At 47.2% G+C, this 12,161-nt stretch overlaps 1 protein-coding gene across 1 annotated transcript; it reads left to right on the top strand.

Moving 5' to 3' along the window:
• The first annotated feature begins 2,632 nt into the window (after positions 1-2,632).
• On the top strand, positions 2,633-11,944 carry NKX6-3 (NK6 homeobox 3). Its single transcript, XM_087703764.1, has 3 exons — positions 2,633-3,245; positions 9,639-9,808; positions 11,691-11,944. The coding sequence occupies exons 1-3, from the start codon at positions 2,861-2,863 to the stop codon at positions 11,916-11,918; spliced, it is 783 nt and encodes a 260-aa protein (XP_087559890.1). The 5' UTR covers positions 2,633-2,860; the 3' UTR covers positions 11,919-11,944.
• Positions 11,945-12,161: the final 217 nt, after the last annotated feature.

Below are 12,161 nucleotides of genomic sequence, written 5' to 3'. Positions count from 1 at the left end.
GTCTGCACTGCCTTATTTTAGCAGCGTACAACACCCAGTTGCAGAAGAAGAGTCGGGAGAGCTGGGGGTGAGGGCAGGGTTAAGCAAGTCATTAGCCGAGCATCGTTACATTCCCACAAATTGTTTAAGTACAGCACCTCCTAATCTCTGTCAATCCTTATCTGGCATTCATTTAGTACCAAAAGTTAATTAACTAGATTCTGATGTGGAAGCTTGAGCAAGAAGAAATGCAACTTTTTTGTATAGTCCTCATTCTTTATGCCCATATATCAATCTTAAAATTATGGGAAGACTGATTCTAGCGGAAGTCAGAATAGACTTCCTAAAAGGGGAGAGGAGTTTTTTTTAGAATGGAACTTTTGACCCAAAGAATGAGGGAAGGCCTTTTCTCTGGAGGCCTTCCAACAGCGGCCGGCTTCAAAAATTCCAGGAATGGGTTCTTTGCCCGGTTGCTGGGTGGGGGTGGCCATGGTGGGCGTGGCCCACCTGGCCTCCTGCATCACGGCCAGAGATGAGGGTTTTTTTTCGCATTCCACAGGCTCTGGAGGCTTTCCTCGAGCCTCTGGGACGGCGAAAATTGCTTCCCCCAGGCTCCGGAAGCCCTCTGGAGGCCGGAAAGGAATTTCTGTTCTGGAATTTCTGGGAGGCCTATTTTCCCCACTCCCCGAGCTTCTGTGCAAGTCCTGTACCAAAACAGGCCGTGTGGAATCTCCTAGGAGGGGTGGGTGGGGCCAGCCAGGGATTTGGAGGTTCTCTGAACCCGCCATAACATTAGTTGCGGATTCCCGAACCCAGGCAAACCGGTAGCAGTTCACTCCTGCCTTCAAACAGAGGTTGGACAGCTACTCCTTGAGGAAGAAGTTTTGGTTCGAGTCCTCCCCTGGGCAGAAGTCTGAATTGGATGGTTTCAAAAACCGTTTTCTTGGTTTTTATTTTTGAAGGAAGGGTTCGAGACAGGTGAAATCCAGCAGGTTCTGACAGGTTCTGGAGAACCGGTAGCAGAAATTTTGAGGAGTTTGGAGAACTGGCAAATGCCACCTCTAGCTGGCCCCAGAGTGGGGTGGGAATGAAGATTTTGCAGTATCCTTCCCCTGCCACGCCTACTAAGCCACGCCCATCAAGCCACACCATGCCCACCAAGCCACACCCACAGAACCAGTAGTAAAAAAAAATGAATTTCACCACTAGTTTGGGATTGCAGTCCTTTGTGTCGTGTCTAGTGGCCGTACTTGGGGGCCATGCCTGAGTGCTTCTCATCAAACTACACATAACGTTCATCAGATGTTTTGCTCCGTCCAGCATCTGTTTTCCCCCCTTAAAAATTGTAGCTATGACTTAAAGTAAATTGTGTCCAGACGATGATGAGGAGCAAGAGAAAAAGACATCAAGGTAGCTTGGTCCAAGTGTCCTCAACACAGTCCCTCTGTGCCAAAGTCAAGGGTGATGGACTCCCACATGCTATGACTAGTATCCCAAGCTGAGGTATCCTCATTCACTCCAAATCTACTTGTTATTCTCACCCACACACCCCTCAGCCTCCCAGGAAAATGAAGACTGATTTGAGAGGCCAACGCCAACTAGCTGACCTCTGGTACAAGTCTCTGGGTGGTGAAAAGGAAAGTAAGACTGCTCTTACCCCATTTCTTCTTTTTCCTCAGTCTCTTCCTGGAGGGCTGGAACCCCAAGGATCCAACTTGTCTGCTCCTCAAATGCCTGGAATCTCAGCTGACTTTACTGTAAAAATGCACCAGTGTTTTCTATCTCAAGGTCTTCTCTTGCAGGCACCGTGTTCAGAGGTTGTGAAGTTGGGCTCTCTGTCTAGATTTCCCTTTGTTGAGCTCCCTCCCTCCCTCCCTCTCTCTCTCTCTCCATCTCTCTCCCTTCCTTCTTTCCTTCTCTCTCTCCCTCTATTCCTTTCCCTCCCTTTTCCCTTCCTTCCTCTTACCCTCCCTCCCTCCTTTCTTTTTTCTTTCTTTCTTTCATCTCTCTTCTTTCTCTCTCTTTCTCTCCATCCCTTCCTTCTTTCCTTCTTTCTTCTCTCTCTCCCCCCTCTTCCTTTCCTTTCCCTCCCCTCCCTCCTTTTTCTTTCTTTCTTTCTTTCTTTTTTTCTTCCTTTCTTCCTTTCTTTCTCTTTATTTTTCTTTCATTTCTCTCTTTCTTTCTCTCTCTCTCCCTCTCTTCCTTTCCTTTCCCTCCCCTTCCTTCTTCCCTCCCTCCCTCCCTCCTTTTCTTTCTTTCTTTTTCTTTCATCTCTCTCTCTCTTTCTTTCTCTTTCACTATACATCTCTCTTCTTCCTTCCTTCTTCCTTTCTCTTCCTTTCATCTCTCTCTCTCCACACCCTCCATCCATCACCCCCCCTCCCCAAATCAAAGGCAGCCTCCTCTATCCTTTCCTCCTCCTTCCTGCCGGCATTATTAGCCATGTATTAAGATCCTGGTGTTGACTGTGGAGCTCTCAAAGGGCCATTTATCTCAGAGCAGCCAATCCAGGGCCCGCACGCAAACAGAGCCAATGAGAAATGGGAGAACCCAAGGCCTCCAACCTATCAGAGGACGCGTATTCTAATCAGCCCCGTCTTTTAATCAAAGGAGAGGGAGATTCCTCTGAAGTTCAGTGTGGTGGCCAGTCAGTCAGTGTTGGTTTCGGAATTGGCAGGAAACTCATGGACTTGGGCCACTGTTGCCTCAGACAGCAGTGCAGCTCTAGGGTCCCAACTGCCTTGACCCCAGCAAAAGGGCTTTCCACAAAGAGAGGCAGGTGGACATTGCTAGGGCCTCAGGATGGCATTGCCAATGAGCCAAGCACCTTGGGAAGCGTAGAAGCACCACTCCTCGGTAGGTGGCTTCGCCCGGTCGAGCTATGGACTCCAACCTGCAGGGGACATATCTGCTCAACGGCCCTCCTCTGTCCCCGTTCCCGGAAGTGAAAGCCCCCATGTGCCAGTATTCGGTGCAAAACTCCTTTTATAAGCTCAGCTCTCCTGGACTCACTGCCCAGTTGGCATCGGGCACACCGCACGGCATCAGTGACATCCTCAGCAGACCGGTGGTGGCTCCTCCAAACAACGGCCTCCTGTCTGGCTACTCCCACGTTGGGGGATTCAACGGACTGGGAGCCCAGGGCATTTACTATGGTCCCCAAATGGGCAATTTTGCCAAGGCGGGAAGCGAATATGGAGCCAGGGGCAGGAGCTGTTGGGCCGACCCAGTCCAGGAATGGCACGAAGGCCGAGGATGTGGCAATGGTAAGTAACAAACGAGACATGGGGGGGAAGGCTGCACGGCATGGGGACATAGTGGTTGGTTGATTGAGGTGGTTGAGACTACCTCGCACGGTGTGAAGGAGAGGTAGCAAAACTTCACTGGATTTGGAAACTGGTCCCAGAATCTGTGCGGTCATTCCAGTGACTTACTGGGTTTCTGGATCAAAGGTGCAGTGTTTTCCAAGGTCACCTAGGCAAGGTCTCGGCTCCAAAGCTCTTACAACTCAACTCCTGCAGAGAAGATACCACTTGGGGGAGGTGGTGGTGGGGACAATGGAGCACAAAAGATATAAAGAAGGAAGGAAGTTAATTTGCCGAGGAAGCTGAATGTGAAGTTTTGTTGGAAGTAAAGGCTGAGTGAAGTTGGGAGGTGCTGCAAAGAGGACTGATCTGAATAAGATCCTAAGGGACGAGGTGGGCTATTTGTTAATAGAAATAGAAAATAGGCTACGTTCTATAGAGATGCTGATGAATAGGGAACATGATAGAGCCACCAATGCTAAGGAACATATGAACTCTGTAGCAGTAATGTGACTAGAATAGAGTAGAATTAGAATACAACCAAATATAGAATAGAATAAGAGTAAAATAAGTAGAGTTGAGTCGAGTAAAATAGATTAGAATTAGAATAACAGAGTTGGAAGGGACCTTGGACCCCCGGCCTATTCAGGAAGCCCTACACCACTTCAGACAAATGGTTATCCAACCTCTTTTTAAAAACCTCCAGTGTTTGAGCATTTACAACTTCTGGAGGCAAGTTGTTCCACTGATCAATTGTTCTCACTGTCAGGAAATGTCTCCTAAGTTGCTTCTCTCCTTGGTTAGTTTGCACCCATTGTTTCTTGTTCTGCCCTCAGATGTTTTGGATAATAGTTCGACTCCCTCTTCTTTGTGGCAACCCCTGAGATATTGAAACAACTGCTATCATGTCTCCCCTTGTCCTTCTTTTCATTAAATTAGACATCCCCAGTTCCTGCAACCGCTCTTCGCATATTTTATCCTCCAGTCTCCTAATCATCTTGATTGCTCTTCTCTGCACTCTTTCCCTAGTCTCAACATATATTTTGAGATCGTGGCGACCAAAACTGGATACAGGATTCCAAATTGGGAGCTCCTGTAAAGAGAGGAGTGATCTGAATAAGATCCTAAGGGACAAGGTGGGCTATTTTTCGATAGAAATGGAGTATAGGCCACACATTCTAGGGAGATGCTGATGAATGGAGAACGTGAGAGAGCCATCCGCAATGCTGAGGAATCGTACAAACTCCGTAGCAGCAATGTTGCAAAGCAGGAGAAAGTTTAGAAATGCTTGAGTTAGACGATGGAACATGTGCAGAGTTTTTGCCTATGCCGCATCACTGGGAGGTGACTTTTTCATTTCTGGAATTCTGCCCAACCTTCCTCTTTTTGTCTGAAATCCCTGTACTCGCTTTTGTTTGGAAATTCAGCATCACAAAGAAGGGTTTTTTTTAAAGGGTCTTCTAAAAAGTCCACCGGATTCACAGGTGTGGGGGGAGGGAAACGGGACGCTCGTTTTCCTAGATAAAGGCAGAGAACCCTCTGAATCTCAGCTGCCACCCAAGTGCCCCTTGGAATGACGGATGGTGCCAAGTAGTCCAGGGTAGCTGATAGGAGCTCAATTAAAAGCCAGGAAAGAGACAAGGAGCAACTCATTAGAAGCAAGGGTAGGGCCAACTATCGACCCTGGTTTTTTTTTTATTGTGAATGAAAGGTCTCTCTCTCTCTCTCTCTCTCTCTCTCTCTCTCTCTCTCTCTCTCTCTCTCTCTCTCTCTCTCTCTCCTTCCCTCTCTCTCCTTCCCTCTCTCTCCCATTGTCCGAAGAGATGGTGGGGACCCTGTACCCCAAAGCTTCATTGCATTCTTGGGTTAGCATCTCCTGGCTGTTCAAATCATTGTAGACCCCAAGAAGGACTTGATGGTGAAGAACCAAAAAGATATTCCCTAATTGAATTCATCCAGGAGGGAGGGGGGAGAGAGGAAAAGAGAGAGACAGACAGAGGAAAAGAAAGAGAGAGAGGAAAAAGAGACAGAGAGAGGAAAAAAGAGACATGGAGACAGGGGGAGAGAGAGGGGGGAAAAGAGAGAGAGAGGAAGAGAGAGAGACAGAGGAAAAGAAAGAGAAGAGAGAGAGGAAAAAAGAGACAGAGGAAAAGAGAGACGGAGAGAGACAGAGAGAGAGGAAAGAGACACAGATACAGAGAGACGGGAAAAGAGAGAGAGACAGAGACAGAGAGAGAGGAAAAAGAGAGAGACAGAGGGGGAAGAGAGAGAGTGAGAGGAAAAGAGAGAGAGACAGAGAGAGAGGAAAAAGAGAGAGACAGAGGGGGAAGAGAGAGAGTGAGAGGAAAAGAGAGAGAGACAGAGAGAGGAAAAAGAGAGAGACAGAGAGAGAGACAGAGAGAGAGGAAGAGAGAGAGAGACAGAGGAAAAGAAACAGAAGAAGAGAGAGATGAAAAGAGAGAGAGAGAAAGGAAAAAGAGACATGGAGAGAGAGAGGAGAGGAGAGACATGGAGAGAGAGGGGGAGAAAGAGAGAGGAAAAGAGAGATGGGGAGAGACAGAGAGAGAGGAAAGAGACACAGAGTTATAGAGACAGAGGAAAAGAGAGAGATGCAGAGACAGAGAGAGAGGAAAAAGAGAGAGAAAGGAAATGAGAGACAGACAGAGAGAAAGGAAGAGAGAGACACAGAGAGAGAGGAAAAGAGAAAGAGAGAGGGGGAAAAGAGAGACAGAAAAGAGAGACAGAGAGAGGAAAGGTGAGATGAAGAGAGACAGATGAAAAGAGGGAGAGAGTGGAAAAGAGAGAGGAAAAGAGAGAGACACACAGAGAGAGAAACAGGAAAGGAGAGAGAGAAGAAAAGAGAAGAGAGCTAGGAAGAGAGAGCGAGGAAAAGAGAGACAGAGAGAGAGGAAAAGAGAGAGAGAGACAGAAGCAGAGGAAATGAGAGAGAGACAGAGAGAGGGAAGAGAGAGGGAGAGGAAAAGAGAGATGGAGAGAGATAGAGTGGAAAAGAGAGAGGGGGAAGAGAGACAGAGAGGAAAAGAGAGATAGAAAGAGAGAGAGGAAGAGAGGGGAAGAGAGAAAGAGAGAAAGAGAGGAAAAGAGAGACAGAGAGAGGCAAAAGAGAAACAGAGAGGAAAGGAGAGAGAGAGAAGAAAAGAGAGAGAGGAAAAGAGAAGAGAGATAGGAAGAGGGAGAGAGAGGAAAAGAGAGAGACAGAGAGGAAAAGAAAGAGACAGAAACAGGAAAAGAGAGAGAGACAGAAACATAGGAAATGAGAGAGACAGACAGAGAAAGGGAAGAGAGAGAGAGAGGAAAAGAGAGACAGAGAGAGACAGAGCAGGAAAGAGGGGGAAGAGAGACAGAGAGGAAAAGAGAGACAGAGAGAGAGGAAGAGAGAGGAAGAGAGAAAGAGAGAGAGGAAAAGAGAGACAAAGAGAGACAGAGAGGAAAAGAGAAACAGAGGAAAGGAGAGAGAGAGAGAAGAAAAGAGAGAGAGGAAAAGAGAAGAGAGATGGGAAGAGGGAGAGAGACAGAAACAGAGAGGAAATGAGAGAGACAGAGAGGGAAGAGAGAGAAAGGAAAAGAGATGGAGAGACAATGTGGAAAAGAGAGAGGGGGAAGAGAGACAGAGGAAAAGAGAGACAGTCAGAGAAAGAGGAAGACAGAGGAAGAGAGGAAGAGAGAGAGAGGAAAAGAGAGGCAGAGAGAAACATAGAGGAAAGGAGAGAGAGAGAAGAAAAGAGAGAGAGGAAAAGAGAAGAGAAAGGGTGAAGAGAGACAGAGAGGAAAAGAGAGACAGACAGAGAGGAAGAGAGAGAGAGGAAGAGAGAGAGAGGAAAAGAGAGACGGAGTTACCATCTTCTGCATTCCTAGTAACATGGTTGATATTTGCAAAACGACATATTCCGAGAGAAGCTTCAGCTATTAAAATGACCTCTATTGGACTGGTAGAAAGGGACAGGGACACAGCCATAGTAAAGTCAGTCAGTCTGTCTGTCTGTCTGTCTGTCTGTCTGTCTGTCTGTCTGTCTCTCTCTCTCTCTCTCTCTCTCTCACACACACACACACACACACACACACACACACAAACACACACCTTCATAAATGGGGACAACTATTCAGATTGTCCCACTGCCGTCCATTTGTGGTAGAAACATAGAATAACAGAGTTGGAAGGGGCCTCGGAGGTAATCTACTCCAACTCCCTGCTCAAGCAGGAGACCTGATGCCCTTCGAGACAAGTGGTGTCCAGTCCCTTCTTAAAAGCACCCACAACTTATGAAGACAAGCCGTTCTATGGATGAATTGTTCTAAATGTTAGGAAATGTCTCCTTAGTTCCAGGTTGCTTCTCTCTTTGATTAGTTTCCATCCATCGCTTCTTTTTCCTGCCTTCTGATGCTTTGGACCCCGCTCTTCTTCTTTGTGGCAGCCCCTCAATTCTATATATAAAGTTCTTTATTTCTTCATTTTCATAACATATAATCACATGAATACTATTACATTACCAACATTGTATTATATTATTAAATGTTTACATCAGTTCGTCTTACCATCAACTCCCAAAAACGATTATTTTCTGCGCTCCATACACCGTATTTGTACCTTATCCATCACATTCTTCTCCCTCTCTCCTCCTCCTCCCTACCTCCTTTCTTCCGTCTGTCATCCTTCTCTACTTCTCCTTCCTCTCTCCTATCACTGGACAGTTTTAAAGAAGAGACTTTACAGTGTCTTGTCTGAAATTAGTATACGGTCTCCTGCTTGAGCAGGGGGATTGGACTAGAAGACCTCTAAGGTCCCTTCCAGCTCTATTCTGATTGATTGATATATGTGTTTTCTGCCTTAACTTATTTGTAAACTAATTACGAATTATTGGTAAACAATAACAATGGTGGGATAAAAAATAATTATGGCCCACACACAAAGAAACACCCACATTATCCAGAAAGCAGAGAATGAGGAAAATGATTGACTATTTTAGCCCATCAATTTCTTGGGGCACAGAAAAGGAGACACATGAGAAAGCCAGAGAAATTTAGGTAAGGATAAAAAAAATATTCAAAACAAAGCTACAGGATCAGTAAGAGCAAAGAGATGCGGTGGCTCAGTGGCTAAGATGCTGACCATCTCAATCAGAAAGGTTGGTAGTTCGGCAGTTCAAATCCCAAGGCGCATGGAATGCTGTTACCTTCCCAGCAAAGGTGGTTCCTGTTTTTCTACTTGGACTTTTTACGTGCTTTTGAACTGCTAGGTTGGCAGAAGCTGGGACAAGTAACACGAGCTCACCCTGTTACACAGCACCAGAGATTCAAACCGCCAAACTGCCAACTTTTCTGATTGACAAGCTCAGTGTCTTTATCCCTGGAGCCACCGCATTCCATGAAATGTAAGGGGAAATTGCTACCTAAAAGGGTTGCAAAACAGCAGAGGGTGAATCGAAATTGCCTGCTTGCTTGGAATATTTCAACCAATTCAGATTTGGTAGTCAACTAGTTAAAGCAATGCCACCCTTTCTGTCGATTGGCAGCTGTGTGATTAAACGTGTGTTGATAGAGTGAATTGATTTTGAGGCATTGGATTAGATTTAGACTTTAGAATAACTTGTCACTTTGGATGTACACTAATCGGCATGCATTAAAATGAAATTTCGTTGCATTCAGCTTTCAAAGGGTCACCACCTCCAATATACAATACATAAACATGACAAAATAAATAAATGCAAAATTATGCATTTACCCACGTATATTATATGACACAGAGAAATAACACAGACTAGTCCGGATGTATACATGTACACTGAGAGAGAAACAAATCTTGCGAGTTTATCAGTGGGATAGCATAAGGAACAAAGTTGTTACAGAATCTGGAAGTCCTGCTAGAAATACTTTGAAACCTCCTCCCAGAGGGGGAGCAACAGAAACAGGCCCTAAAGTGGGTGTGTGGGGTCTCTCACAATGCTTTGAGCTCTCAGCACATAGTGCTTATAAGCAGCATCCTGAATCACAGGAAGCGAGCTTCCTATAATCTTCTCCACTGTCCTCACCACTCTCTGTAGGGACTTTCTATCTGAGGCGTTGCTGCCACTAAACCAAACAGGGATGCAGTTTGTTAAAATGCTCTCAATTGTGCCTCTGTAAAAAGTGGCCAGGACAGGATGAGAAAGATGTGCTCACCTCATCCGACGCAAGGAATGCAGATACTGGTTTGCACGCTTCACTAAGGTTGATGTGTGGAGAGGCATTGGATTCAGTTAGGCAACTAATGTTTAAGACATTAGTTAGATTTGGGTGTTGCCCCTGGGGAAGCCAGATGCCAGTCAATGACCATGCTGCCCATCTCCCTCCACACAGCCTCAGGGCACCTGGGTGATGGCCTCCACAAGAAGAAACACACACGGCCAACCTTCACAGGCCACCAGATCTTTGCCCTGGAGAAAACCTTTGAGCAGACCAAATACTTGGCTGGGCCTGAGCGGGCACGACTGGCATATTCCCTGGGCATGAGTGAATCCCAGGTAAAGGTGAGTTTTGCATACTCAAACGTTGGAGAACGAGACAGGTAGACACTCAGGTAGGGCCAAGGGTTGGTAAAGGTCAGCTGTTGTGGTCTGTCGGCCATTGGCCTCTCCAGCAGCTAAATTGAAGGAGGAAGAGGAGGGGTGGGAGTCAGGGTCAGCATCAAGGCAACCTGAGAGTTCCGACGGGGAAGTGGGAATGGAGCTGGCAGAGAGAGACAGAGGTGGAGCTTGGGCCGTCCATCAGCCCTCAGATGGAAAGTCAACAGCCCTCAGGTCTGGAGGTGGCTGATGAGGAAGAGGAGGAACAGCTGGGTCCAGTGCCGCTGTGCAGAAGGCAGAGGAGATGAGAGCAGTGGAAATCTATGGGCCGGTCCTTGGGTTGGAAGAACCCCATCCCTGTGGACACTCCTGGTCCTGTCCCATTTGGAGAGGGTCAAGCAGGAGATGGCTCAACTTTCAAGAGTTTTGAGGTCTTGGCTACTCCCTGTTGGACCTTGTTCTTTCACCCTCTCTTTTTTTCCAAAAAATAAACGTAGCTACGGATTGCCTCTAAATTAATAATTAAAAACTGTTGCCCAGCTCAACAAGCCATTCAGACAGGCACCCTGTTGGAGCACGTACATTCAATTTGTTTGGCTTGTCAGTGGGTTAATTGTGTGATTAAATCTTCATAAATATGAGCAGAATTTAATTGAGGGTTCCGAAGAGAAGGGTGGGGAAGAAGAGACTTCAAATAACGCAGGTATCTCTGCATTAGAAAATGGCATCATCTTCCACATGAGAACAAGGAAAACATTTCAATTTTTTAAAAGAATTAAAATTCATGGACCAGTGAAATGGAAAACATTTCTTGGCACTTTTCTCCGGCCCTCTAAAGGTTTTGAGTCAAGGGATCAAATCAATTAATTGTCTAGAGCAGGGGTGTCAAACTCGATTTCATTGAGGGCTGCATCAGGGTTGTGTTTGACCTCGGGGGGGGGGGGGGCATGGCCAAGGTTGGGCATGGCCCAGGAGTGTGTTATTGCTGGCATTACTACCAGTTCAGTGCTTGAAAAAATTTGCTCTGCGCACTTTGCACTTAAAAAGGTCTGCGCATTTGCACATCACTTAAAAAGGGGAAAATTACATTTTTTTTCAATGAAGATTGTTCTGCACAGGTGCAGAATAGAAAATAAAGATGGCAGCACCCAGGATAGAACAAGTTTGGTCATGTGTCCGGCCGAGTTACTACCTACTCAGCCAAACCGGTCCAAATTGGTAGGAACCCACCTCTGGCATGGCCAGCTCAACGTCACTTATGTCGGTGGCAGCTGTAGTGACCCGAGTGTTCTGCCTGCGAAAATAGGCTCCCGAGTTCCGTTTTTGGCTGCCATGGTCTCCTGCAAACCTCTGCCAGCAAAACGGAGCTTGGGAGACCTGCGTGAAGCCCTCTTGAGCTCCGTTTTCACTGGCAGAAGCACCACGGGCCTGTCACTGTTTCCAGGGTGGCCCTATGGGGCTGCATCCGGCCCCCGGGCCTTGAGTTTGACACCTCTGGTCTAGAGCATGCAATCGGAGACTCATCAAGGATACTACATTTTGCTCGATCTTTGTGCTTCACGGAGAGTGGCAACCCGCAACAGGAAGTCTACTAAAGTTGTCTCCCTGAGAGCTACTTCTCTCATTCCTCATTCTCTCTGAGAACCCCTTCCTCCTTTTTGTTCTCTGCCCCAAAGACAGTCTCTCTTCCCCAACAGTTGAACTAACTTCTGGTCAAGACTGGGGCCAAGGGGCTTAGATGTCTCAGGAGCTGTTAGGTTGCCCATCCTTAGTTCAAGTCTAGGCCATGTTCTTGTAAAACCCAAAGATTCCTGATGGCCTTTCCTCCCTCCCCCCTCCTTCCCAGGTGTGGTTCCAGAATCGCCGCACCAAGTGGAGGAAGAAAAGTGCCCTGGAGCCTTCTTCCTCTTCCCCACAAACAGGCACTGGACCAGGCGAGCGCACTGTCTCTGATGAGGATGACGAATACAACAAGCCCTTGGATCCAGACTCCGATGACGAGAAGATCCGTCTCCTGTTGCGCAAGCACCGGTCCACCTTCTGCGTCCTGGGTCTAGGCTCCCACAGTGGCTGAGAAGGGCTGGGCTTGATGGGGGCCTGCAGCTTCCAGGGACAGAAGCTAGATTCAGCAGGCTGGACTTGGGGGGGGGTCTCGATGGTGAGTGGGGGGGGGGGGGGAGGCCTCTCTCAAAAGTAGGACACACAGGCTCCAGTTCTGGATTTGGTGCAGATGAGTAGCTGCTATGGCTGCACACATGTCTGGGGCAGGACAGCTGAAGAAAAAGCCAGCTAGTATCCAGCTTGCCTCTTGGACCTG

Source organism: Thamnophis sirtalis, unplaced genomic scaffold (genome assembly GCF_051295495.1).
Source record: "Thamnophis sirtalis isolate CommonGarterSnake01/CBP01778 unplaced genomic scaffold, rThaSir2_p1.2 scaffold_2, whole genome shotgun sequence".
NCBI classification, from domain to species: Eukaryota; Metazoa; Chordata; class Lepidosauria; order Squamata; family Natricidae; genus Thamnophis; species Thamnophis sirtalis.
The sequence above is the reverse complement of the archived record's forward strand: the minus strand, read 5'-3'. Positions and strand labels throughout refer to the sequence as shown.

Bases quoted from the DNA above. Each gene is read 5' to 3' on its own strand.
- NKX6-3 (XM_087703764.1), top strand. From the start codon at position 2,861: ATGGACTCCAACCTGCAGGGGACATATCTGCTCAACGGCCCTCCTCTG. The intron at 3,246-9,638 runs GTAAGTAACAAA...CCCTCCACACAG, and splicing joins AGGCCGAGGATGTGGCAATG to CCTCAGGGCACCTGGGTGAT. The intron at 9,809-11,690 runs GTGAGTTTTGCA...CCTCCTTCCCAG, and splicing joins TGAGTGAATCCCAGGTAAAG to GTGTGGTTCCAGAATCGCCG.